This window comes from Sminthopsis crassicaudata, chromosome 2 (genome assembly GCF_048593235.1).
Source record: "Sminthopsis crassicaudata isolate SCR6 chromosome 2, ASM4859323v1, whole genome shotgun sequence".
Lineage (NCBI taxonomy): Eukaryota > Metazoa > Chordata > Mammalia > Dasyuromorphia > Dasyuridae > Sminthopsis > Sminthopsis crassicaudata.
In genome coordinates, this window is record NC_133618.1 from 96,061,798 (window position 1) to 96,087,903 (window position 26,106).

General features: G+C 36.1%; 1 protein-coding gene across 3 annotated transcripts in view; it reads right to left on the reverse strand.

The window, feature by feature from the left end:
- GRK5 (G protein-coupled receptor kinase 5) overlaps positions 1-26,106 on the reverse strand; it is a 309,334-nt gene that overhangs the window by 93,923 nt on the left and 189,305 nt on the right. For all 3 annotated transcript variants that reach the window (XM_074286872.1, XM_074286871.1, XM_074286873.1), the window contains exon 3: positions 5,899-6,011. In XM_074286872.1, coding sequence (XP_074142973.1) covers positions 5,899-6,011 — 113 coding nt within the window. The remainder of the gene's footprint in view (positions 1-5,898; positions 6,012-26,106) is intronic.

The window sequence follows — 26,106 nt, forward strand, 5'->3', positions numbered from 1 at the left end:
TAATCATCAAGCCAGTTAGTTTTTCCTAAGCTCCCACTCAGTGGAGATTCTTAAATCTATAGATTTTGCTCATTACCATCCCTCAACTCAGAAGAACCCAAATATTTTTATCTACATTGGCTCTGGCTTCCATCCCTAGCCAGACATTCTCAGAGGGAGGTTTATAGATTTAGAGGAGGGAAAGACTTTATAGCCCAACTAGTTCAATGTCCTAATTTTACAATGGAGGAAGCTGAGTTCCCAAGAGGTGTCCCTTTCTTGGATGCAGTTTTCTATTCTGTAAAATGAAAGGTTCACTTGTAAGTTTTCTTTCAGATCTAAAATCCTTGGAGAAATTTTTATGAAAAATCTCTAATACCCAAATCTATAATGTACTTAAAATAACCAAATGTTCTCTCCAAGCTATTAGACAAAGCTATGCTTCAGCCCTCAAAAGCCTATAAATACTTTTCCGGCATGCCAGGAGGCACCTAATACATATCCAGAGAAGGGTAAAACCTGAGAAAGGAGGGCCTGTCCTACCTGTGTTTGTGCTAGCTGGCTGCTGTAATGGAGTCGGTGAAAGCATGAAAATTTTGGAATAATTCATCATAGTACAAAAGGAATTCAGACAGAAGACTTGGGCTCAAAGCTTATCTACTGTCTGCATGCCAGAGGGCAAATTGGATGACTTACTTCATGGCAGCAGCTAGGTGGTATAATGGATAGAGTATTGGGACTAAAGTTGGGAAGACTTGAATTCAAATACAGTTTCATAATTACTAGTTATGTGAACTGAGCAAGTCATTTAATCTCAATTACCATTTGCTCAACTACAAAATGAACATAATAATAGAACAAGATGGTTGTAAAGATGATTATTTATAAGATACATTATAACATTGGGCAGATAGAAGAGGCTTAAAAAATGCTGGTTCCCTTCCTTGTCCCTTCTTGGACTTTGAACCTTAGTTTTTTCATCTGTAAAATAGATAGATTCTAGAATCATAGATAAAATGATGGAAGAAACTTTACTGGTTACCCAGTCCAACTCATATTCATATAGGCAGCTGAAACCCAAGAAAGTTATTGGATTTGCCCAAAGTCGGACTGGCAGTATTAGAGGTAAACATAGTGGAAGATGTATTGGACCAGGAACCAGAGAACCTTTTTTACATCAGTAGTATGGCTTTGAGCAAAGCACCTCATTGTTCAGCTTTGGTTTCCTCAAAGATAAAACTAAAGAATTGAACTAAAGTCACTTCTAGTTCCATGACTTCCATTTCATTTCATTCTTTTTAATGGAATTACAATTTCTAGTTTCAGATAAGTGAAAGTTCTGAAGAAAGGAAAGGGATCATTTACTCTCACTCTGCCAAAAGAAGAGTCCTCAAGCAATAAGAAGGGAGTCAGTTCTAAGGAATACTCATGTATTCATGTATGTTTATTGTCCTGTTTTTGCATCCCTCTAGTTCACCCAGCTTTTGTATTCCTTTAGAAATTCATGGCTACATCTGGCTCTTTTTCCTCTTGTTGCTTTCCTAAAGACCATCACAAACAGAAGCCATTTTGTCTCATTTTGTAGTCCCACAACTGTTTGAAAAGAAACATTTTTGAATCAGCTCTATTCCCCAAGATCTGATATCCCAATATTGCTAGTATAGTTTCAATGTGACTTTTATACCTTCAGATAATGAGTTCTAGGCTCTTCTCATCTGCTGAAGCAAGAGATGAGACTGAGATGAAATAATAACATTCAGTAAAGATAAACTAGGTTTATTTCATAAATCTTCAGAGAAAAGGTAGCACTGCTGCTCTAAGAAAAATTTTACTCTAAACAAGGCTTTCCTATGCTTAGGTTAATGGCCCTTTGATTTCAAACAAGAAAACAATATTGATAAACAGAGATAATGCTATGGGCATGGCATCATGGGATCTACCAGGTGGCAGTTTATATAGTGACTATCTACCATGAAAGGTGCTCTCTTACCATCAGAGAGATGCTCATATTCCCTGAGTCCCAAACTTTGAGGGGGGCAATGAGGAACAAATAAAGGAGAGCTATAGTCCAGAATTTCCTGTGAGAGCCTTTTAGCTCCACATCTGTTCTAGAGATTCTCCACTACACTTTGTGAATATCCAAGAGAACCGCCCAAGAAAAGTGGGTAAAAAATATCTTGATTTGAAATTTCTCTAACATTTGCCTGATTAATCATATGCCAAATCAAAATATAGTTCCATGTAGATCTTCTGTTATACCATAAAGAAAAACCTAATATGTCATTTCTTATCTGTCCTACTGTTATTTCACAGTTCTCTTTTATTGTCCTGACTTAGTTTCCCTAATTATCCTGACCCAGTCCTGACTCAGTTTTTCTGCTTCAGTTTATAATAATCAACTCAAAGCTCAAAACCTCCCCTCCCTCTTTAGCAGAATATTTGATAAGGATAAAAGATCTTATGTTTTAGAATATCAGAATGTGTCTCCCCATCCCAAGCTACCAGAATGTCAGATACCATCTTATTAAGATGTCTCTGCCCATCTCCAGGGTTCCTCCCCTCATTAGGTCATCCCATCCCCCATACTCTATCAGAACTGGATTGTCAGAGTCCCATTCCCACTCTCAGCACCCTGACTCCAACCTACCCCCCTGAGTCTGAGCCATGTGTATATAGGTCATTGAGAACTCACATTGTTGGATGGATTCTTGGAGATGATAGTCTCATTCAGCCCTGGGACCAAACAATGGATCCATTTGGTCCCAGTAAATCTCTCCCTTTTAGTAATTAATAAATACTCTCTCATCTCTATCTTGCCTGAGTTTCTCCGGGATTACACTACCTTACAATAACCAAAGTAACATATTCTGTAACACCTTGCCCCAACGTGGGAAAGCAATGAAAGTATCTTCGTAGAGTTCTTCATGTCCTGATGTTTTTGACCTAATTACTCAAGTAGACTGCTTAGAAACAGTATGAGTGGTCATAAAAATTACCCAAGCCCTCTTTTTAAAAACAAAAACATAGTATTCTACTTGACTGGAGAAATGCAGTCATTAAGAGAGTAAAGGAAAATTCCCCTTACTAGGGGCTATGTCAGAATCCAAAGAGGATGACTTCTTTTTAAAAAGGCAGACTTGGTGGAAGTTTCGTAGGGAGGTAGCCACTGTGTGAATTACACTTGTCCTGCCAGGAAGAGTTCTGGCATCTCATCTTGCTGGGAAGACCCTTTCTCCTACCCATTCATTCTTCATTCCTCACTGGAAAAATTCAAATGAGACATTGTGCCACCACTGGGAAACTCAATAAATTCTCCATGTGCAAAAGAAACATTGTAATGGACTGTCATTTCCTAAGGTACAGACAAGGAGGACAAAAGAAAAAATGCTAATGACGGGAGCTAGGGAAGAAGAGCCAAAGGGACAGAATTGGCCTTAGCTCAAATCACCTTTCCAGTCAATATCTTGCATGTGTAAAAATTACTTAATAAGTCTGTGATGAAAAACAAGTCCTACCCCACATTTTCCCCTACAAATGTTGTGGGTGTAGTACCAAAGAAAGGGTTGGTTTGTACAACAAATGAAAATGAGCATCCTTAGATTTTTTTTTTTTTTTTTACCTCATAACATTTCTTAGTGGGCCAAATAAAGCATATTACTGGAAAATTCCACAAGCTTATTTCATATCCTTACTACTCTGGCCCAGATCCCCCCCTCTATGGGATTCTATACTGCCTCATCTTCTTATGAAAGAGGATTTAAAAAGTAAATTTCTTTTCTCTGACCCAATGAAAGGTAGTTAGTCTTTTCTTTCAAGGCCACAATAAAGAGGATGAATCCAAAATTCTTTCAATTAATTAATTAAATCAAAGGATGTTTTAAAACTGGCTTCTTCCTCATGTTTATAACCTCTGACTTTAGCGGGGTCAGCACAGACTCCTCATATGACTATTATCTCCTCTAGGTATCTTGCTTTTAGAGTTAGGAGAGCAAGGGAAAGAAATAAGCATTTTACTAAGTGCCTTCTATGTGCCAGATACTGTGCTAAGTGTTTTACAAATGCAATCTCATTTGATCATCACAACAATTCTGGGAAGTGGATGTTATTGTCTCTACTTTATAATCAAGAAAATGGAAGCAGACTGAAGGTAAATGATTTTACCAATCAAATACGTAGAAATTGCCTGAGGCTGCATTTGAACTCAGGATTTACTGACCTAGCACTCTAATTATTATGCAGCTTAGTTGCCAGAGTAGATATGGGGACACTTCTGAACAAATCTTTTAGACAGAAGGTTCTGAGTGAGATCATTGCAGCAATAGATATGGCAATAGTGACCTAACAAGGCTAGCAAGGTGCTTTGATTCCTTCCTGTTGTCACCAGGACAAAGACTAAACTCTAACTAGAAACACAGAGACAAGATATCAGAAATCATATCTAAAATGAGCAAGTTCAAAAAGGTACACTACTTCATACAACCATGTTAACTAAGAATAGACCCTCATGCTCATGTGAAGAATTCTTCAGTTTCTTTGATCTTGAGGATATTCCAAATGTGAAAACTGACAGCATCTCACCAGAGAGTAGCCTTGTCTTGCTTAAATGGAACCAGCAAGCAGTCAGATCACTAGTATCAGGCCATTCCTGCTGCTGATTCCTTCTTTGGGGTGTGGGGGAAAGAGGGGATGAAAGGTGCTTTTCTTGTGAAAAAGGTTTTATGTTGGATTTTGATAAGCTCAATAGGAAACAACACTGTGGATCTCATCTGAATAAATAGATGCACAGTATCACAATAAGATGGGTAATAGTTTCATTGTTTTCTTCCCAGTCAGATGACATGTAAAGATTGTATCCAGTTCTGGAAGTTAGATTTTAGAAAAGATAATGACAAGCTACTTACGAATGTATCCAGATGAAAGTGATGGGAATAGTTCCATATAAGAATCAGTGGGAAAAAATAGAGATGTTTAGCTTGAGGAAAGAAAATTTAGGGATTAATGGTAGCTGTCTTCAAATATTTGTAGAAGAAGAGTTATATTTATTCTATTTGGCCCTTAGAAAGAAGAATTAGAGGCAAAGAGATAAAAATGTGGATAAAATGCTAGACCTAGAGTCAAGAAGATCTGATTTCTAATATCATATCAGAAACTTACTAGCTGTGTAACCATAAGCAAATCATTTTATCTTTCAGTCTCATTTTCTTCATCTGTAAAATGGGGTAATATTATGTATAGTATTTTGAAAACTTAAAGTGCTATATAAGTGCTGGTTGTTATTGTTATCATTATTAAATTAATAAAGAACAAATTTTGACTGAATATAAGGAATAATCTTAATGTTTATACTATCCAACAACTGAATGTTCAACTTTGAAAAATGTGAACTCTCCATCACTAGAGGTCTTCAAGCAGAAGATGGATAAATAGTGTTGCCAAAAAGCTAATCATGTTAACAAAAGGATTCTTGATTCACATATGGTTGGTGAGATGGTCTCTGAAGGATCTTCCAACTTTAAGATACTGTGACTCTATGAGGCAGACTCAGAATCTCAACTACCATTTTAAGCATTAGATTCACATAAAGTAAGAACTAACGGGATTTACAAATCATCTAGTTATTAGTTCAACCCTATTACTTTAAAGATAAGAAGACTGAGGTTCAAAGCAGGGGCTTAACGCTCCTATGCTTCACACAAACTAATACCTGGGCCTCCAAATCAGTGGCCCAAGATTCTTTCCACCAAACTAAATATAGCTAAGCCGGTATTGAGAACTTCTTTAAAAAAAAAAAAAGAAGAAAGAAAAAAGATTTATTCTTTGTCCTTTTGAACTGAGAGGATTATGTTGTTATTTTAACATGCTTATCACCAAGTGCTAAAGAGCAACAAAGCATTAGAAATATCAACAGCATTGACTTACCACAGAGTCAAGGAACCTAATACAGCACTCCAGCTCATGCTGAGTTTCACAGAACTGCCGGAAAAGAAGTCTTCCGATTGGCTGCTTGTCACACAAACTGAAGTAATCTCTGTCTAGAAGCAATAAAAAAGAGAAGATAAGTAAAAAGGTATATATTTGCTTTATGATGTGTCTTTGAAATTATTGGGTTTTAATGACACAACCAACTTGGTCCTTGTTCTTCCAACCCTTGAAAATCATCTGGAACAGAAACCATTTCATGGAATCATAGGATATAGAGCTAGGGGCTTTACAGTCACTTAGTCAAACAGCCTTATTTCACAGATGAGGAAATAAACCTCCAAGACGCAGGATGACTTGCCTAAGATCATATAGCTAATATAAAAACATTGCGCTGGGCATTAGAAAAATTGGCTGCCATTAAATCCCGGCGTGACAGAGAATGACTTGATTTAAATCATTCTCTCTCACGCAGAGATTTAATGGCAATCAATTTTTATTAAATGTTTATTAAATATCTCTATTAGCAAGGTACTAAGTAATACTATGGATACAAAAATAGATATGATATATCCCTTGTTTTAAAGATGGTTATAATCTAATAGGAGGGAAATGGCATGCTTGCCATGAGAACAAATAACCAGGCTGCGAGAGGATAGAAGAAATGCAAGAAGAGTGCTAGGAGAAAAGCAGAGACACTACTTTCAAATTGGGGGGGGCAATGAGAAAGGGGTCATAGAAGACTTCATGGAAAAAGTGACACCTGAGTTGGGTTTTAAAATAAGATGACTTTAATGGGCAGAAAGGAGGAGAGGGAATCTTTTCTAACCATAGAAAGTAGCATGAACCAAGATATAGGAATAGGAGAGGACAGATAAAAATATGATAGGAATACTGGTTGATTAGAATACAGAGTAGATGAAAGTAAATGCTATAACTAAAAGTGGAAAGATAATTTGAGGCCAGATTATGGGAGATCTTGAATATCAAGATCAGGAACTGGTACTAGGTATTCACTAGACAAGAGGGAGTCCCTGAGAAACAGAAAAGGTTTTGTAGAGAAACACCTGAGTCAAAGAGATCTATTAAGAAAACTACCTGGGTAACAATGTGAAGAAAAGATTATAAAGAAGATACAGTGAAGACAGGAAAATCTTTTAGTAAAATCTCAATAGTCCAGGTACAAAGAAGTAAGAACAAAATAGAACAAAAATTTGAAAAATCAGTACAATTTCTGACAAGTGAAATATAGCAATTAATGTCATGCAAAAGATTTTATAACTTATACTAAAAATGTCAGCGATGCAGCTAAAACAGATTGGCCACAAATGACATTTTTAGGAGCAGTTTTGAAGGAGGTTCAGAAAACATTTTTCTTTCAAATTCTTATCACATATTTCCAATAAAATGGCAATGTTAAATATAATAACTAATAATAATAAAAACTAATGTTTCAAGGTCTGAATACCAAACTGAAAGTCAAGTTGAGTACAGTCATTTCACTTTGAAAGTCCTATCCTCACTGCTCTCCATATATTCTCCATTCAATGACACTGTCCTTTTTGCTATTCTTCACATAGAACACTTCATCTACCAACTACAAGAATTTTCATTTGGTACTCACTGCCTGGAATGTTCTGCTTCTTATCTATTTCCTGGCTTCACGAGATTTCTTCAAGTCTTAGCTAAAATCCCATCTTGAGCAATTCCTCCTTAATTTTAGTGTCTTCCCTCTGAGACTATTCCCAGTTTATCCTGTATATAACTTGTTTGTATGTAGTTATTTGAATATTTTTTTCACCCACACTATGAGCTCCTTAAGAGCAAGCACTATTTTGTGGGTTTTATTTTAGTCTTATTTTGACTTTCCAGCATTCAGCATAATACCTGGCACACAGTAGATGCTTAATAAATGCTAACTGATTAACTGACTGACCTATCCTGTTAGCTTAGGACCATTAGAGCTGGAAAGGACCTTAGAACATATAATGTTTACATAAGGTGTTAGAAAAGATTATCAGAGTGTGATCCTCATCCAAACCTCACGTTTGAAAGATGAGGAAACTGAAGTCTAGAGAAGTTAAAGTGAATTTCTCAAAGTCACATAATAGAGCTGATTCTCAGTCTAGTTCTCCAGAATTCAAGTTCAGTGTTCTTCTCTTTGGCCCTTTTCTCCCTTCATTTACTAAATTTTCCTTCTATTTTATTATCAATATTTTTTTGCAATAAAAATAGAGAAATAATCAGATATCATTGTCAAATTATTAGTAATATATTCAGTACCCCTTTCTGCTACCTATGGTTGGACACACACACACACATTCTATGTAATTACTTTTAATATGTTACTGTAATTATATATATACATATATATATATATTATACCCCTGATTCATTTCCATTTCTCTACTCTTGATTTTATCAACTCCCATAGCTTCAATTGCCTTTATGTAAATGAATACCAGATCTATCTATCCAGTTCTTATCTATTTCCTGATTCCAATTGGATGTCCTACAAATATTACAGAGAAAACAGAGCTCATCATCTTTTACTGCAGATTTCTTTCTAACTTTCCTTTTTATCTTGAGGGTACCATCATTATTCTAGCTATCCAGTTTCAAAACTTGAGGCACAGTTGACTATCCATTTTCCTTCATGCCCCACATCCAATCCATTCCTAGTCTTATTAAATCTACCTCTGCATCGTTTCTCCTACTCACTTCTTCCATTCATAACTATTTCACTAGTTCAGAACTTTATCACTTTTGGTCTGAACAATTCAGTGAATGAATAAGTGAAAAAAAGTATTGCATGTGCCAAACACTGTATAAGGATGAGACAGAAAAACAAGATAGTCTTTTCTCTCAAGAAGCTTACATTCCAGTATAGAATCAACACATATAGGAAGATATAGCTTCAGGAGAGATGGAACATCTCAGTGGTCCTTTGGTTACCACACCAAGGTAGATAAAATATCTTCTTTCTGGTATCATAAAAGTATATCAATTTCCAATGTTAAATTATTTGATAGCACCAAGGACTGGTAACAAATATTTTCTTATTCTTTAGTAGTAATGGGGGCTGAGGTAGCAGGAACTGCAACACCATGAAGTTAGTTGTTAGATCAGGGCACTATAGGAATTTCTCTCCTGGACACAGCAAGGTTTCCCAAAAAGAGTGAAAAAAGGATAAGTCAAAATCATTGTCTTAGGTGATTTGGTTGGAAGAACTAGAAGTGTTCAGCTTTTTTATTCTATTGTTGTAGTTACTGTTGTTTATTTGATTACTACAATAGCCTCCAATTTGTATCTCTGATTCATGTCTTTTTCTTCTCCAATTCATGCTTCACAAAGCTGCCAAACTGCTATTTTAATCACATTAACCAATTTATCTATTTTATTAGGTTTTCCCTATAAAAACAGCTCTTGTTTTATTTACTGGTTCATTGTTTTGTCTTGTTTTATTTTTACTTTCAATTTTATTAATCTCTCCTTTGATTTTCAGGATTTTCAACATGACATTTAAATGAAGATTTTGAATTTTTTCTTCTAGTTTTTCTCTTTCCCTATTCAATTCACTAATCTGCTTTTTCCTTATTTTATTGATTTAAGTGTTCCCTCCACCAAGTACTGCTTTGTCTGTATCCCATAAATTATAGTATATTATCTCATTGTCATTCTTTTTAATGAAATTTTTCTATTTTTCTGTTTCATTTTTAACCAACTCATTTTTATAATTAAATCATTTAGTTTCCAATTAGTTTTCAATCTATGTTTCCATTTCCCTTTATTGAATATATTTTATTATATTATAATCTGAGAAGGATACATTTAATATTTTTATTTTTCTGCATTTGGCTATGTGGTTTTTATGTCCTATTTATTACAGTTAGTTTTTGTGTAGATGCAATATACTGCTGAAAAAAAAGCTTATTCCCATCCTATTGTCTCCAAAAGTCTACCATATCTCATTTTTCTAAACTTCTATTCATCATCTTCTTAACTTCTTACTTGCTTAATTTTTTTTGGCTAGATTTACCAAATTCTGAAAGTATAAAGTTGATGTCTACCACTAGTATACTATATACTATATACCACTAGTGTATTGTCTATTTTATCCTATCATTCATTTAACTTTTCCTTTTAGAATTCAGATGTAGGTTTATTTATATTTATTTATAATATTTATAATATTGATATTAATTCATTTTATATACCTTTTTAGCAAACTGTAGTTTTCCTATTCTTCTCTCATTAAATCTATTTTTGCTTTTACTTTGTCTGACATCATGATAATTATCCCTGCTTTTTTTTCCTTCAACTGAAGCACTATAGATTATGTTCCAGCTCTTTAGCTTTACTCTATGCTACAAGTATGTTTCTTGTAAACAATATATTATTAGAATCTGTTTTTTAATCCATGATGGTATTTACTTCCATTTAATGGGTGAGTTCTTTCCATTCACATTCATAATTATGATTACTGTGTATTTCCCTGCATCATATTTCCCACTGCCCCCTTTTGCCTGTTTATCCTTTTCTCTCTTTTCACTCTTTCTCTTCTCAAAAGTCTATTTTGTTTCTGATTGCTGTCTTACCCAATCTTCCCTCCTTTTGATCTGTACTCCTCCCTCTATTATCCTCTTTTCTCTGGAAAATACCCAATTAAACATAGATGCTATTCTCTCTATAAGCCAATTCATGGACTTTATCATGATCACTCTCTCCACCCATCTACCCCCAATAACTTTGCATTACTTTTGTATAAATTTTGTTTATATTTATCTGGGTACATGCTGTCTTTCCCCAGTAGTAATGTAAGTAATGTAGAATTTGTCTTTGTTTTGTATCCCCAGTGCCTAGTATTGTGTCTAGCACATAAATGTTCAATAAATGCTTGTTGATGATAATTAAACCAGATATCCTTCAAACAGAGTGTGAGCTCCCGGGACAAGAAAACATCATGGCGGGGGGGAAGGATCACTTTGCAATCATTTGATTTTTCCTGTTCCTAAAAAGGGAACCAAAGTGAATTATTTTGTGTCAAAATTAACTTTCATCAAATTAAAGGGGAAGGAGGGGAACAGAACAGTTTATGTGATTTAAAAGAGAAATTCCTCCTCTCTCCCAGGTCTTAAAAACAAGTATAAAATTCCATGTGCCATATTGTGTTTCCTTAAGGGTTCTTCTGAAAAACTCTCTTCCTGCCATATGGCAGTTACTGTCAGTATGGAAACAAGTCTGTTCTAAACACATAATACCGTAAACAGACATGTGAGGGCTACACAAGCTGTCAGTGCCACAATTACATCCATCTTCAAGCTGTGGGAATATTCCCATGAAGCAAAAATCACTCAATCAAGGCCACATAATAAATACAATGATGGATAATCACCAATTAGAACTCTTTTCTTCCCCTAAATAAAGATAAATGAACCTATCATTAGGACCTAAAACACAAAAAAAAGGAAAGGAAAAAAACAAGTGAAGACTTCAGCTCCTCTAGAATGGTATTGAATGTCCAGAGAAGACTAAGCAGGAAGCATCAAGGGGGTTGATTCAGTCCTCACTGAAGGGGCTTCAAAACAAGTTCCTTTAAGCATTTTCAGGGAAATGAAGCAGAACTTCAAGGCACTCTAAGAAGTCAAGGTCTACTGAATCTCAAGTCATTATCTTAGGCTAAGAAGATGCTTTCCAGTAAATCTAAGAAGGGGCAGGGGATCTCCAGCAGTGATATTTGTCCTTTAAAGACGTTTGTGTATTTCAACACAGTAGAGAAGGCAGAACATATACCCTCCAGAACTAGGTTAGTAACTCATTCAGGATGCAATAATTGAATAGGTTTGCCTGTTTTAATGAGAGAATATTTACTTGCTATATGTGTACATGCACATACAAGCACAATACATTTTTAAGGTATGTTTATGTATAGGTATGTTACACCTATAAAGGTGAAAAGGTGAAAACTATATATGTATATACAGAGAAAGACAGAGACACACATTCAGAGAGAGAGAGAGACATGGACAGAGATAGAGATAGAGAGAGGGAGAAAGGGAGGGAGGGAAGGAAAGAAAGAGAGATAGAGAGAGAGAAAGATGTGTATTTGTGTGTGTGTGTATTGTATGTGTGTGTGATCATCAAGGATAGTCTTATTAAAAAATGGAATAAATAAGTGACTCCCTATCCTTCTCCCTACTATCTGCTATACAGTTTGCCAAAACATCAGCACCATCAACCAACATTTATTAAGTACCTATAATGATGATTTTTGTCACAACAGCAAGTTTGCAGCTCAGGTAGGACATAGAGGAAACTACTTTCTCTCTTTTCCCTCTCTTCTTTCTCTCTTCCCCCTAAAAAGGGTTCCTTCCTATTTGCTTTACAGATGCCACAGATTTCAATATAGAGTACTAGAGCTGGGATCAAGGAACATGGAATTCATATAGTGGCTCCAACATCATTGTTGACAAATTGATACCCTTTCCTCATATGCAAAATGGGAGGGCTAATAATAACTAGCATTCATACAATATTTTAATGTCTATAAAGAGCTTTACAAATATTGGCTCATTTTTAGCCTCACAACAATCATAGAAGATAGGTGTTATTATTATCTCCACTTTACAAATGAGGAAACTGAAGTTTTCATTTAAGTGACTTGCCTTGGGTCATACATCTAGTAAGTGACCAAGGCTGAATTTGAATTCAGGACTTCCTGACTCCAAGACCAGCTCTCTAGCCACCTCACTGCCTGAGCAGCTGCCTTACCATAACGACTTCTTTTATTTAACTCACAGGGTTGCTGAGAGGAAAACACTTTGCAGAACCATGAAACACTTTGAAAATGTAAGCTATTATTACTGCACCACAGTAATGCATATTTATATTGTAGAATCTGCCCAACAAGCATTGGTTTCTTTCAAATTTATAGATTCAAAGCATTTGAAAGCTGGAAAACACTCGAGAAACCAGTACATCCTCCTCATTTGGCAAATGAGTAAACTGAGGCTTAGGGAAGTAAAGTGATTTGTCCCCAAGTGACTTGTCTTTGGGTAACAGCCAGGAAACCACAGAGCCCAGCCTAGCATAGAAGGCATTTAGTGCTTCCTGAATTAAATTGCATTAAATAGAATATGTCTCCATTCTAAAATCAGTGCCGTTTCTACTACACTGTGTTGTTACCTTTTTGAAAATTTACTTTAAAAGAACTAATAAATAAACCAAAGAAAATGTGTGCTTTGCCAGTTTTTAAACATATATCCAAAAAAAAATTCTATTGCTTAATTTAAAGAACAAGAAATTAAGAAAATAACAAGAAATTCAATCCTAGTTCTCAACCCTGAGGCTCTTTCATATGAAAAAAAAAAAAAGTATGTTACTAAACTGATTTCAGGAAATTGTTTCCATCATCAATTTGCCTCCTGGGAGATAATTAGGATTTCCTGACTTAAGAAAGTAAAGTTCCACATCAGCATATTGATACAATTAAGGGGGTCAGTTTGAGATTGCCCAGCAACACACCAGATTGGGGAAGGTACAAAATAAACTGGAAAAAATGTCAAGTGTGTATCACCCCAAGTCACCCAGAAAAAGGCCCAGTGCTTAGGGCTTTGGAGCCTGAGGGTAGACAAGCTAACAGCAGAATACATTCCATACCAGATGTGAATAAAACACTCTTTGGAAATATGATCTAACCTCTTCAATTCATACTAGAATCAAAGAATTAGAACATTACAACTGGAAGGGTTCTTACAGATCACCACATACAGTTGCTTCTTTTTTTATTTATTCACCATTTTTTTTAAAAGACAACCCAAAACAAACCCCCTTACAAAGTACATTTCTCACTCCCAACAATTTAGCTACTGTCAACAGAAAGGAGATACCTATGACCTTCAACCTTGATAGTAAGGTACTTATGTTGGAATTATAACTGACCAGTCTAATTGTTTCTTTATGTTAATCATTGATTCTTTTGTCTAAGCTTTCTTCACCTGCATTTCTTCCGAAGTTTTCCCATGTTTCTCAATTACTCACATCCATCATTTTTCTTGGTACAACAATATTGCATAGTACATTGCATATTATAAAGCATTATTTGTTAAGCTTTTCTGAAATCATTGGGTATATATTTTATTCCCAACTTTTTTTTTGCTATCATAAATAAAGTTGCTCTAAATATTTTTGGGTCTCTTACTAGTATTAATGAATTCCTTGGAACACAATATCAGTAAAGGAAGCTATGGATCAAAGGGTATAAATAATTTTAGTAACTTTTTCTGAATAATTACAAAATAACCTCATTTTAAGAGGAAGAAAATTGACTAATTAAAGAGAAAAGTCAGAATAATTATTGAAAGTCTTAAAGAACTTTTAAAAAGAAATATAGTATTTTTAAAAACCTCAATATAACTTTATAGTAATACGACTATAGCAAAACACATACTAAATACAAGTCAAGGATTCATAATCAGCATTCTCAACTGTCTCAGCATCATAGAATCATGAAAATTTGAGTTGGACAGGACCTTAAAAGACAAACTTCTAATCTAGTCCTATCATTTTACAAGTGAAAATAGACTCAGAAAAAAAGTTATTTGTTCAAGGTTACCTACAGCTAATGGCAGAGCCAAGGGTTCAAACCACCCTTGATCTCCTAATTCCAAGAAGATATTCAAGTCAAACTCCTGCATTTTCAAGTCCAAGGTCCAGAAATCTTTCTACTCCATCACATATATTTGTCATCAACAAACCTTTATTGAGAACTTACATAATCAACAAAAGAACCTGTACTATGTGTCTTAGAAGTAAGAGAGAAATGGATGGATGATATTCCTTAATGCATGCTATAAGGAATATAAGGTGGCCCACAGTACTATTGTGATGGTGGTGGTTCAGGCATTCAGGCATATCTGATTCGTCATGGACTATACTGTCTATGAGATTTTCTTGGCAAGAATACTGGAATTATTTGCTATTTCCTTCTCCAGTAGATTCAACAAAAGAGGTAGGGTCACATAGTGTATGAGGCTGCGTTTGGACTCGTAGTGCTCTATCCAGTGAATCGCCTAGCTGCCTCCTTTGAGCACTTTCTCACTATGCAATCCTAGCAATGGTTTTGTTTTCTTTGGGTCTCATGTAGTACTCTGATTTTTGTTTTTTCCTTGTACAGGTTCCATTTGTTTTATGGTAATTTATGTACTTGCTGTTCTCTTCTCGCTTTTAGATTATGAAATCCATGAATATAGTTGAATTGAATCTATGATGCCTAAAGAGATCACTCACTTAAGGAACATTTTCCTCTTCCTATCAAAACATATTTGTTCAGGGATTTCAATAAAAACAAGTGTTCCGAAGTGTTCTTGAGAGTGAGAAAAAAAATTTATTATTTCAAATACTATCCCAGCCTTGCTTATTAATTATTTCCAAAAAATGTTTAGCAAATGCTAATCAAAACTAGATTTCAGATTGAGCACCTGAAAATAACTACAAATCTCAGACTGCCATAGTGGTAATCTGGAGTCAGAGGGTTTTAAATCTTAAAACGTGACTGCCTTCACACAACTCTCTCATTTTATAAATTTATAGTTTCACCAACAGTGCATTAGTATGATTATCTTATCACAACCTTGCCAAAAATGACTATTCCCATATTTTGTCATCTTTGCCTAATTCCTGGTGTGAGATGAAACTTTAAAATTGTTTTGATTTGCATTTCTCTCAGTGATTTGGAATTTTTGTTCATATTGTTCTTTTGTAGTTCTTTTAAATACCTCTTCTCTGGGCTAAACACTGACAATATAATTTCACAGCATTCTATTTTAATTGATTTGCTGCTATTTCCATTTATGTTATTAAAGTTGCATATATTTTCTTTTCCCTTACTTCACTTTGCACAAGTTTCTATAAATCTATTCATGCTTCTTTATATAAATGACATTCATCATTTCTTACAACTCATTAATATTCCATCACATTCATGTACCACAATTTGTTTAGCCATGCCCCAATAGGCATCTACCTTCTTTTCAGTTTTTTGCCACTACAAAAATGTTTGTCACGAGTATTTTAATGTATATGAGGCCTTTCTTTTTACCACTGACCTGTTTAAGATGTGACCCATGCAATACAATTTCTAAGTCAAAAGATATAGACACTATAGTCATTTTCTTCACATAACTTTAAATGGCTTTCCAGAATGGATGGAACTACAAATTATAAATTAATATTCAGATTATCTATCTTGAGTTTATTGTGGCACATGTTATAAAATATTGATCTAAATTTAATTTATATATGCTAGCTATGTATGTTTTATGTGTGCTATGTTTTCTAGTTTCCTCAGCAATTCTTATGAAATATGGAGTTATTTCCTAGATAATTTACGGTTTTGTTTTTATCATATCCTGGGTTGCTGGTTTTACCTGTTTTTTAATTCTTATTTGTCTAGTTTGTTCTGTTATTCTCTTTTTTTTAACTGGGACAAAATGGTTTTTATTATTAGTATTTTATAATATTGTTTTATAATCATTACTATTTTATAATATGAAGTCAGCTTAAGACCTAGTTTATACTACTTTTATTCCAACTATTTTTCATTATTCCTTCTGAATTTTTTTGTTCCCTCCAAATAAAATTTGTTTTTATTTTACTTAGTCTTACTACTGATAATCAGTAAGGATTTTTGGAGAACACATTAAGTGTCAAAAGACTAGAGAATAGAAAATATTGTTCTAGTTTTCAAAAAGGGGGAAAAGGAAGATTCTAGAAATCAATGATAAATAAGCTTAACCTCAGTTCTTGACATCAGTTCAAGAATAGTCTAGAATGTTCATTTAAATAGTTTGTGGATACTTGAGTAGAAAGAAATGATTCCAAGGGATCATAATGAGTTCACCAAAAAGAAGCCATGTCAAACAAATCTAATTTTTGATAAAGCTTTTAGAATGTCCGTTTCAGGGAAATGTAACAGCCTTGTCATTCCTGACCTTCCTGCTTCCAGTCTTTCCCCTGTCAACTCAACAAATACACAGTTGTCAAGATAACATTCAATGATACAGATCTGACTTTGTCACTTTCTGGCTCAAAAATTTTCCAATTACTTCCCATCATCTATAGGAAAAAATATTTAGTCAGACAATTAAGGCTTTTTGTATTATGACTCCAGGCTATATCTTCAATCCTTTTTTACATTATATTTCTTCAAGCATTTTATGTTACATTCAAACCTGGTCATTCTGATTATTCAGTGTGTGTAATATATCTTTCCTCTGAGTATTTATCCAGGCATTCCTCATATCAGGAAAGAATTTCCTTTTTACCTCTTCCTTTCAAAATCTTTCAAGGATAAAAACAGTAGCCACCTTTTCCCTAAAGCCTTTCTTGATATCCTCCATGTTAAAGGTTTCCCTCTTCATATTCTTCTAGAGCATGTTGTTTGGATCTCCCCTTTACTCTTATCATACTTTCCCTTGCATTAGATTTGCCTGGGTACATTAGACTCATTAGTGAGTTGGTAGAGGTTGAAATCCAAGTCAGTAAAATTATGGATCCTTAAGTAACTGAAGTACAAACAATTGGAACTACCCCAAAGTGGAACAGTCTCTCATTAATTAAATGAGCTTCTACTTTAAAACTGTATAATTGATTCTATAGAGCAGATCTAGAACCAATAGGAGGAAGTCTAGGGAGGCAAATATCAATTCAATGTAAAGACACACTAATCAATTAAATCTTGTCCAATAATAATAGAAAGAAATGCCTTATAAGGTAATAAAGTCATTGTCACTAGAAGTTTAAACAGAACCTGCTAGATGTGTGACTTGGAGGTTCTTAATCTGTGCTCTATAAATTTACTTTAACAATTATGTTGATAGCTATATTTTAACTTAATTGGTTTCCTTCATATTCCTATGTACCTACTTGTATGCCTTTAAAAATATTATTCTGAGAATAAGTATATAGGGTACAAATAACTATATTTCATAATTAAGTGGGAAGATGAATAGAGGAAAAACTTTTATGAGCATATGGAGAAGGGAGAGAATAATTCTGTTTGGGGAGATTAGGGAAGGTTTCATGAAGAAGCCAGAACCCTGATGCCAAGATAAAGGGTAGAGAAGAGGTTGCCTGGTGTAAGCCAAAATCAGGTATCCTACTGGCAAACGATTAAGTTTTTCCACATCTTTGAGGAAGAATTTTCACTCCCTTCAGGTAGATTCAGTCAAGTTTCACTGAGGAAGAAGCTCAGTAGAGGAGGCAGGTAGCTGAAAACTTCACTTGTCATTTAAAACAATCAAGGATGTGATATTATCCTAGGAAACAAGTCCAGGGGAAGCATAGGAAAAGATAGGAAAGCTGCCATACCTTTGTGTTAACCCCTGAACTTTGAGCTTTAAACACACACACACACACACACACACACACACACACACACACACACACACACACAGAGAGAGAGAAAGAGAGAGAGAGAGACAGAGAGAGAGAGAGAGAGAGAGAGAGAGAGAGAGAGAGACAGAGAGAGAGAGAGAGACAGAGAGAGACAGAGACAGAGACAGAGAGCAGAGACAGAGAGGAGAGAAAGACAGAGATAGAGACAGAGAAAGGCAAAGAGAGAAACAGAGAGAAGCAGAGAGACAGAGAGAGAGAGATCGAACTGTTTCTCCATCAGACAATTAATGACAAATACCCAATGACCTCCTACCATATATTGTATCTTTCCTATTCTTACTACCACAATTTTTGAACAGGCTTTCATTAATTAACCACCTAGATTACTGAGATAGTTTTCCTAAATGTCCTTCCTGCCTTTACTCTTTTTTTTTTTCTCCACCAAACAACACTTCAGGCTCTTGTTGAACTTATCTATGCATAGATCTCAAAAGAGGAATGCTCTTCTTCCCTCATTTTTGCTCCTCCATGTAATCTACCATGCTCACTTCAGCTTGGAAATGACTTATTTTGCCTTCATTTGACCTTGACTCTTCAAGTTCACCAGTTCTTTCCATCTCATTCCTCTCTTTCACAACTAAACTTATTGAAATATTACCTACCCAAAGGTTTGGTTTCATCACTACTCTGATCTCTTATAATCTCAGCAGATCATTGGATCCTATTGTATTAGAGACGAAAGAAAACTTAGAAGACATACAATATAATCCTTTTCTTTCACAAATGAGCAAACTGAGGGTCAAATAGCAAGTAGAAAAGCTATGATTTGAACCCAGTGCTCTGATTCCAAATCCAGCGTCTTTCTATTAGACCATGATGCCTTTTAAATGAGTTGCTATGCAGACATTTTCCTTACCTTTCCTCCTCTCCCCAAAAAATCACTCTGTGCCGAGCCTCCTAATAATTAATGTCTCTGGCTGAAATTGGTCCTTGGTGATCAGATACATTGTTGGCCCCAGGGCCCACACTCAAAGCCCCATCAGAGTGCCTCTGAGTTCTACTGGCATAGCCTTCAAGAACCCAGGATCATCTTCATGATGAATAATTGGAATAGGACTTTAGCAAAAGAATAACAAAAATAACTAACTCACACTTACATAGGCTTTTACAGGAAATGTGCTTTTCTCAAAATCCTATGAGGTAGATACTGCTATATTTATTATCACTGTCATTTTATAGATGAGAAAGAGACGTGAAATGACTAGTCCACCATCACATGGCTAATACATGATTGGGATGGAACTCAAACTTAGATTTTCTCACTCCAATATCAGTATTCCATGCACTATACAATACTGTTCCTTTCTAGATTATATTACTTGAGAACAATATATAAAATACTAGATCTACATTATAGAAATGGCCAGAAACATTCAGATCATATTTTTCTAGAGGTTAAAATCTCATAACCTACAGCCAATTCCACCAAGACTCGTAGTCCTCAGGAGACTTCAAAACTGAGATAATATGGATAGTAAAGATAAACAAATGTCGTCACTGGGTTCATTCTTTTCGAATGACATGAAACAAGAACAGACTTTCTTAATTAAGATCTTGTGGTATGTGGACACTTGGAATCCAACCAAGTTTTCCCAACTTAAGCTCAACACATAGTCAGTGGGGACAGCACAGGACCCAAGAATGACCACACAACCAAAGCTATGAGTGTCCCAATTACTCCTCACTCTGTGGGCTGTGGGAGTTGGATCATATTCCAAGTTTCACTCCTTGATCTATAGGCCTACACGGATGAGAAGTGATCCAAAGACTAGGCTGGATGGGCAAAAACACAGAAATCTTCTCAGAACTATTTTCTTCATTGCTTCAATCCCTCCCTGAACCCTAGCCAACAAAAACACACGTTCCATTTCAAAAGTAAGAGCAAGAAAGAAATCGGGTTTTCCTGAGGAAGTGGAAATGTTAAACACTTGAACACTTGGAAATAAAACCACATGTTTATTGTAATGAAGTAGAGCTGCCACCATCCTCGGATTCCTATCTCTACTGACCAGCGCTCTTACAAACTCTGAAGGGAGGGGTCACTCACAAATTCTTGGGAGATCAGGGGCAATGCAACTCAGTAGAATCAGAGGCTGTGGGTTCTAATCCTGGCTTTGCTACTTATAACCTGTGTGATTTTCACTAAATCATTTGCTTTCCTGAATCCTACTTTCCTCATCTGTAAAATGGTGTGGGGTGGTCTGGATTAGCTTGACAATTCCTTCTTGCTATAAACTTATAATCAAATAAAAAAGTCTTGAGTCAATCAACTTTGCTTTCCATGTTTTGAATCTAAAACAATAAGGCAACCAGTTAATACACATTTAACATTTATTAGATGTGCTAGGCACTGTGCTACGTACTGGAATTTGTAAAAGGGCAAAGAGAATGAGATTTTAGAATTTCTTTGTCCTAGAACTTTCTCCAGTGGTGGTTGGTTTGGGGATTGAAAGGGGTTACTAGGCACTGGCTTTGAGAACTGATGATATTTTCAAGTCAAAATATCTAGAAATCAAGGCAGTCCTTCAAAACTGATTCTCTGAAGCTGGAAAAGAAAAAAAGAGACATTTAGTATTTTGTTGCCAGTTGCTGAGAGAGCTCTGCTGCTTAAAAGCAAGGATATTTGTATGTGATCTTAAGATGACATAGGACATTTTATACCCCAAAACCTATTCCCATATTTCTAGCTTTTTGCTTTCCCTTTTCCTTTTTGGATGTTAATTTCTGCTGAATGACTTATACTTGTCACATTTCTTTGTGAGATTTTCAGAAAATTAAGCCAAATCCTTTAGAAGGTCAATGGCACCTGGACAAACCACTTTTATATAAACATTTAATTACAGGGTTGTTTTGGTTCTAGGTTGCCAGGCAGTCAAAAGGAAGGGAGGGGAGGGAAGGAAGGAAGAGGATGAAAGGGGGAAAGAAAGAAACTGATATGGATGATGTAGATGGGAAAGGATTCATGGAAGTGAGTCCTCCCTGGAGGATGTTTCAAAACAATCCCTTCCCCTCTCCCCAAAAGCTCTGAAAAGAAGTTTCACCACAGAATCTCAAAGATGGAAAAGATGTCAGAGTCCACTAAATGAACCTTACTCAGGCGAGAATGCTGTAACTGATAAGTTTGAAGAGGCAGGATGGTGATGAAGTGAAAAGAATTCTAAATATGGAGCCAGAGGACCTGGGTTCGAATCTCAACTCTATATCTAATTGAACTCTGTAAAGTAGCAACTTCTATAGTTTTTCATGTCCTCATCTATCAACAGAGATGGGGAGGGGTAGTGTGGATGGTAGAATAAATGAACTTTAAAGTCCCTTCCAGTTCCAAATCTACACTGTTATAATCTTTGATTTCCAGTAACAGCAAACTCCCTACCTCCTGAGATGGCCCCTTCCACTTCTGGATAGGAATTCTAATTCAAGTTTTTCTTTATGTGGAGTTGAAATCACTATCTTTATTGCTTCCATTCACTGGTGCTTTTCTGTCCTCTGGGTTAAAGCAAAGTTAAAGTCTATTCCTTCTTCAGATGACATAAAAATATATGAAGGATGGAGATAAATATTTTTAGAGGATAAACTTGCAGGTATTTGAAAATAATTGTCATCTCTGCTGAGTCTCTCCCCTTTTCCAAGCTAAACAACTCCAATGCATTGAATCACTGTACCCATGGAACATAGTTCTCAGTCTTTCTGCTATCTTGATTATCATCCTCCATTAAATCTAGCTTGTTGTCCCCAACTTGAGGCTCCAAAGACATTAGATATTTTGGGATTATTATAGGTTGAAAACCATACACATATACACGTTAGTATATCTATACAGAAACACATGTGTGTATATGTGTACATACATGTGTGTATGTATGTTTGTATGAAATTGGTATTCGAATTGGTACAGACAGCCAATGAGCGCTATGTGATTTAGCTCTAATGCAGCTCAGAACTCCAGAGCTCAAACAGTCTCTCAGCCTTAGCCTCCTTAGCATCAGGGCTTATAAGAAATTATCACAATGGCCAGCTTTAATTCTTTCTTTTGAGACACAGAATAGTAAAATTTCTCACTGCGAGATATCAATAGTTTGAAGTTAGTTTTGCTTTTGTGAGCTCCCTTTGAGATTCGCAGACAATTGACTATAGCACAAGGGTCTTTAATTAGCACCAAAAAACCCTCTGAAAATGAGGAAAGCCATTTTCTATAAAAGAGTGAAGAGTTCTCTGGACTTAAATTCTAAATACTGTGGTTTAAGATTAGGTTTAGACTCTAGTATGACTGAGGGGAAATTACTTCACTGAACTTCATTTCTGTACAAAGAGGAACTCAAGACAGAGTCAAATTCCAATCAACCCAATGGCTGTTCTATTTTTAAGAATCTATTATGTGCAAGGCACCCTACTAAACACTATAGTAAAAATACCAGGATGGGGGGAGAAACTATCTTTGCTCTTAGAGTTTATTGGGGGGAAAGAGGGGTCGAACCAATATGTAAATAATTAAGTCAGTAAGCAATAAGCTAAGAAAAGAAAGAACAGCAAGATCTCCAAGGATCAGGAAAGTCTTCCTAGAGCAAGCAACACATGAACTGAACTAGGGATTTTGAGAAGCAGGAGTGAACAGGGAGTGCCTTCTTGGCACCAGTAGCAGCTTGTGTAGAGACACGTAGTCAGGAGAAGGCATGCCAATTTTGACGGAACAGCAAATAGATCTGTTTAGCTGGAAGAGAGCGTGAATGAAGGGAAGCGGTGCGCCTTGGCTCCAACATGCCATACTGGCGGGAGGGGACTTAGCCTTGTAGCTCTTCCTCACCAAGGCACCAAGGCATCCCCTCATCTGACATCCCATACCTACAATGCCCTCCCTCCTCCCTTGTCTCATCTGTAAAATGAGGGCAGCGGACCAGATGACCTAAAAGGTGCCTCCCAGCTTGAAATCTATGATCTTCTCACCTACAAAATGTGTTGTCTTCATCTATAAGATGAGGATGGTAATACCTGCACATATGGGGGCATTGAGAAGAAAACTTAGTAATCCTTTGGTGCTCTATCAGTTTGGGGTAGCATCATTCACCAGGCTGTCCTAGGGAAGTCAAAATGTTGACATTGATATCCATCCTAGAATCCTTTTATCTTTTAAAACCAGTTGCAATGGAGAAAATTCTTAGCTTGTACTCTCTCTGTCTCTCTCTCTCTCTCTCTCTCTTACACACACACACACACACGCACATCTTTCTGTCTCTGTTTCACTCTCTGTGACTCTGTTTCTCTACCTCTCACATTTTTTCTCTTTGTGTATGTCTCTCTCTTTGTGTCTCTCTTTATCTCCTTCTCTTCCTTTATCTCTTCCTCTCTGTCTCTGTATTTGTCTGTCTCTCTCAGTCTTTGTGTATCTACCTCATTCTCTCTCTCTCTCTTCTGTCTCTGTCTGTCTCTGTCCTCTGTGTGTGTATCTCTCTCTGTGTCTCTTCTCTCTGTCTCTCTATCTCTGTCTCTCTCCTCCCTCCCTTCTGTCTCTTTGACTCTGTTTCTATACATATATGTGAATCTCTGGGTGTATCTCTCTATCTCTTTGTCTGTCTCTGTCCCTCTCTGTCTCTGTTTCCTTTGTCTTTCTGTCTCTCTCTGTTTCTCTCTCTGTTTCTCTCTCTGTTTCTCTCTCTCTCTCTCTCTCTCTCTCTCTCTCTCTCTCTCTCTCTCTCTCTCTCTCTCTTCTCTCTCTCTCTCTGTCTCTCTCTATTTCTATCTCTGTGTATATGTGTGAATCTCTGCCTTTCTATTTTTTGTCTGTCTCTCTCCTCTCCCCCCTCTGTCTCTCTGTTTGTGTCTCTATGTGTTTCTCTTTTTCTGTCTCTCTGCCTCTTTCTATTTGTCTCTCTGTCTGTCTGTCTCCCTCCTGAAGAATTAAAGAGTTGTGGCACATTAGTGTGTGAAGTGATCTTAAGGAGCAACTATTTCAGCCCACTCACCCAATTTCAGAGATTATGTATGGAAGTGAAATGTCAAGATTAATTCCAATAAACCTGTCCTGGGGAATTGACTGGAACAGAATATATCAGTAGATTAAAATAGAAAAACACACAACCCATCCTTCTCTCCTCCACTAAGTTATTTCAAGAATAGACAAAAATAAATTGTTTAAGATACATTGTTCAAAAATATCAGTTTTAGGTACGCATAAAAGAAAATATAGAATCCAAGAGACATGTTGAATACTCCTTCCAATGAGCCTTCAGATAAGTGGACCAAGTGGTTCATCTAAAGCTGCTGAGACCTATCCTAGAGTCCTATAGGCAGAAACACTAGGCTATGTCAGCAACAGCTACAAGAAATGAAAACAGGAATCATGGAAGTCAGAATTTTAAACTTGAGAGGAACCAAAGAAACTGGATTTTTTTTTTCTTTTCTAGAGGGAACATGGGGTTATGTAAAAAGCCAAGGACTTGAAATCAACAGCTTGAGGTCTTTGATCTAAGTTAGCCACTGAGATGCAAGAACTTGGGCAAAATTCTTCATTTCTGAACCTATTTGGTCACATGAGTTTGATCACACATTTGATCATATGATCAGGAGGTTTAGCGTATATAGTGTCTAAATTTCCCTCCTTTCTCAGATGTTTTTTCTATCTCTCTGAGAATTGTAATCAAATCAATACCACCATTACCTCTGGAAATAATAGCTAGCATTTATATAAGTGCTTTACAATATTATTTCATTACAAATACAAATATTAATCTTCACTACAACCTTGGGAGATAAGTGTTATTATTATTTCCATTTTATAATCAAGGAAACTGAGGTAGAAAGAGATTAAAATGACTTGCTCCTAAGTTCTGAGATTTGAACTCAGGTCTTCCAGACTTTATGCACTGCATTCCCTGTCAACTGACTGTTCTGTTGTTCCCTTGATTATAAGCTCATATAGTTTTTGAATGTGTTCTTCGGTTCTGGATCAGCAGCCAGTCAAAAGGTTCCTTTTCTGCATTCGATGAGCAGATCAGAAATGATCCCTGGGCATGCTCTGGATTGGTGAGCAAGGTTCTTGCTTTGTTCCTTAGTATATTTTTTTCAGAAACAGGTTCTCTGCCATCATGCAAGTGGGGAAGCAAGAGTCAGGGAACTCTATGCATGCTCTGTGGCGACGGCTTTGTTTGCCAACTCCCCATTTTTAAAATGAAGAAAATGAGACCCAGAGAAGAGAAGTGATTTATTTAAGATTACCTAATTAGTGTTAGAAGCAGAATTGAAACCCAGGTCCTCTGAACCCAGAATCAGACTTTGCAAAGCCTTTCCTCTTTTGCCTGACCATTGCTGTTCTATGGGTGTTATCTTCCCTGTAATAACATAAGCCCCTCAAGGGCAAGAACTTGCATATTCCTTTTGCATTAGCACAGTACTTGGCACATTGTAAATGCATAACAAATACTTTTCATTCATTCATTCATTCCAGTGCTTATATTGTCCTTTCTAACATTTTCTATCTAACATTGCTTCCCCCTAAAGTTTGTTTCCTATATTCTCTCATTTCCCTTTTTGTTGGGGTTTTTTTCCTTCCCTTGGTGGCCCCTTTTCACATGGGACTGCACAAACTTCCTGGCATGTGAGCACTCGTGGGGTCCCCCCTTCCTACTATCTAAACCCATACTTGAAAACATGGATACATTCATCCACTCTGGGAAGGGAGGTCAAACTGATAATAAGTTCATAAGTCAGTGTTCTCAAGAGTATTTTGCCTTTTAATCAGTTTTTGAATTTTTAATGGCA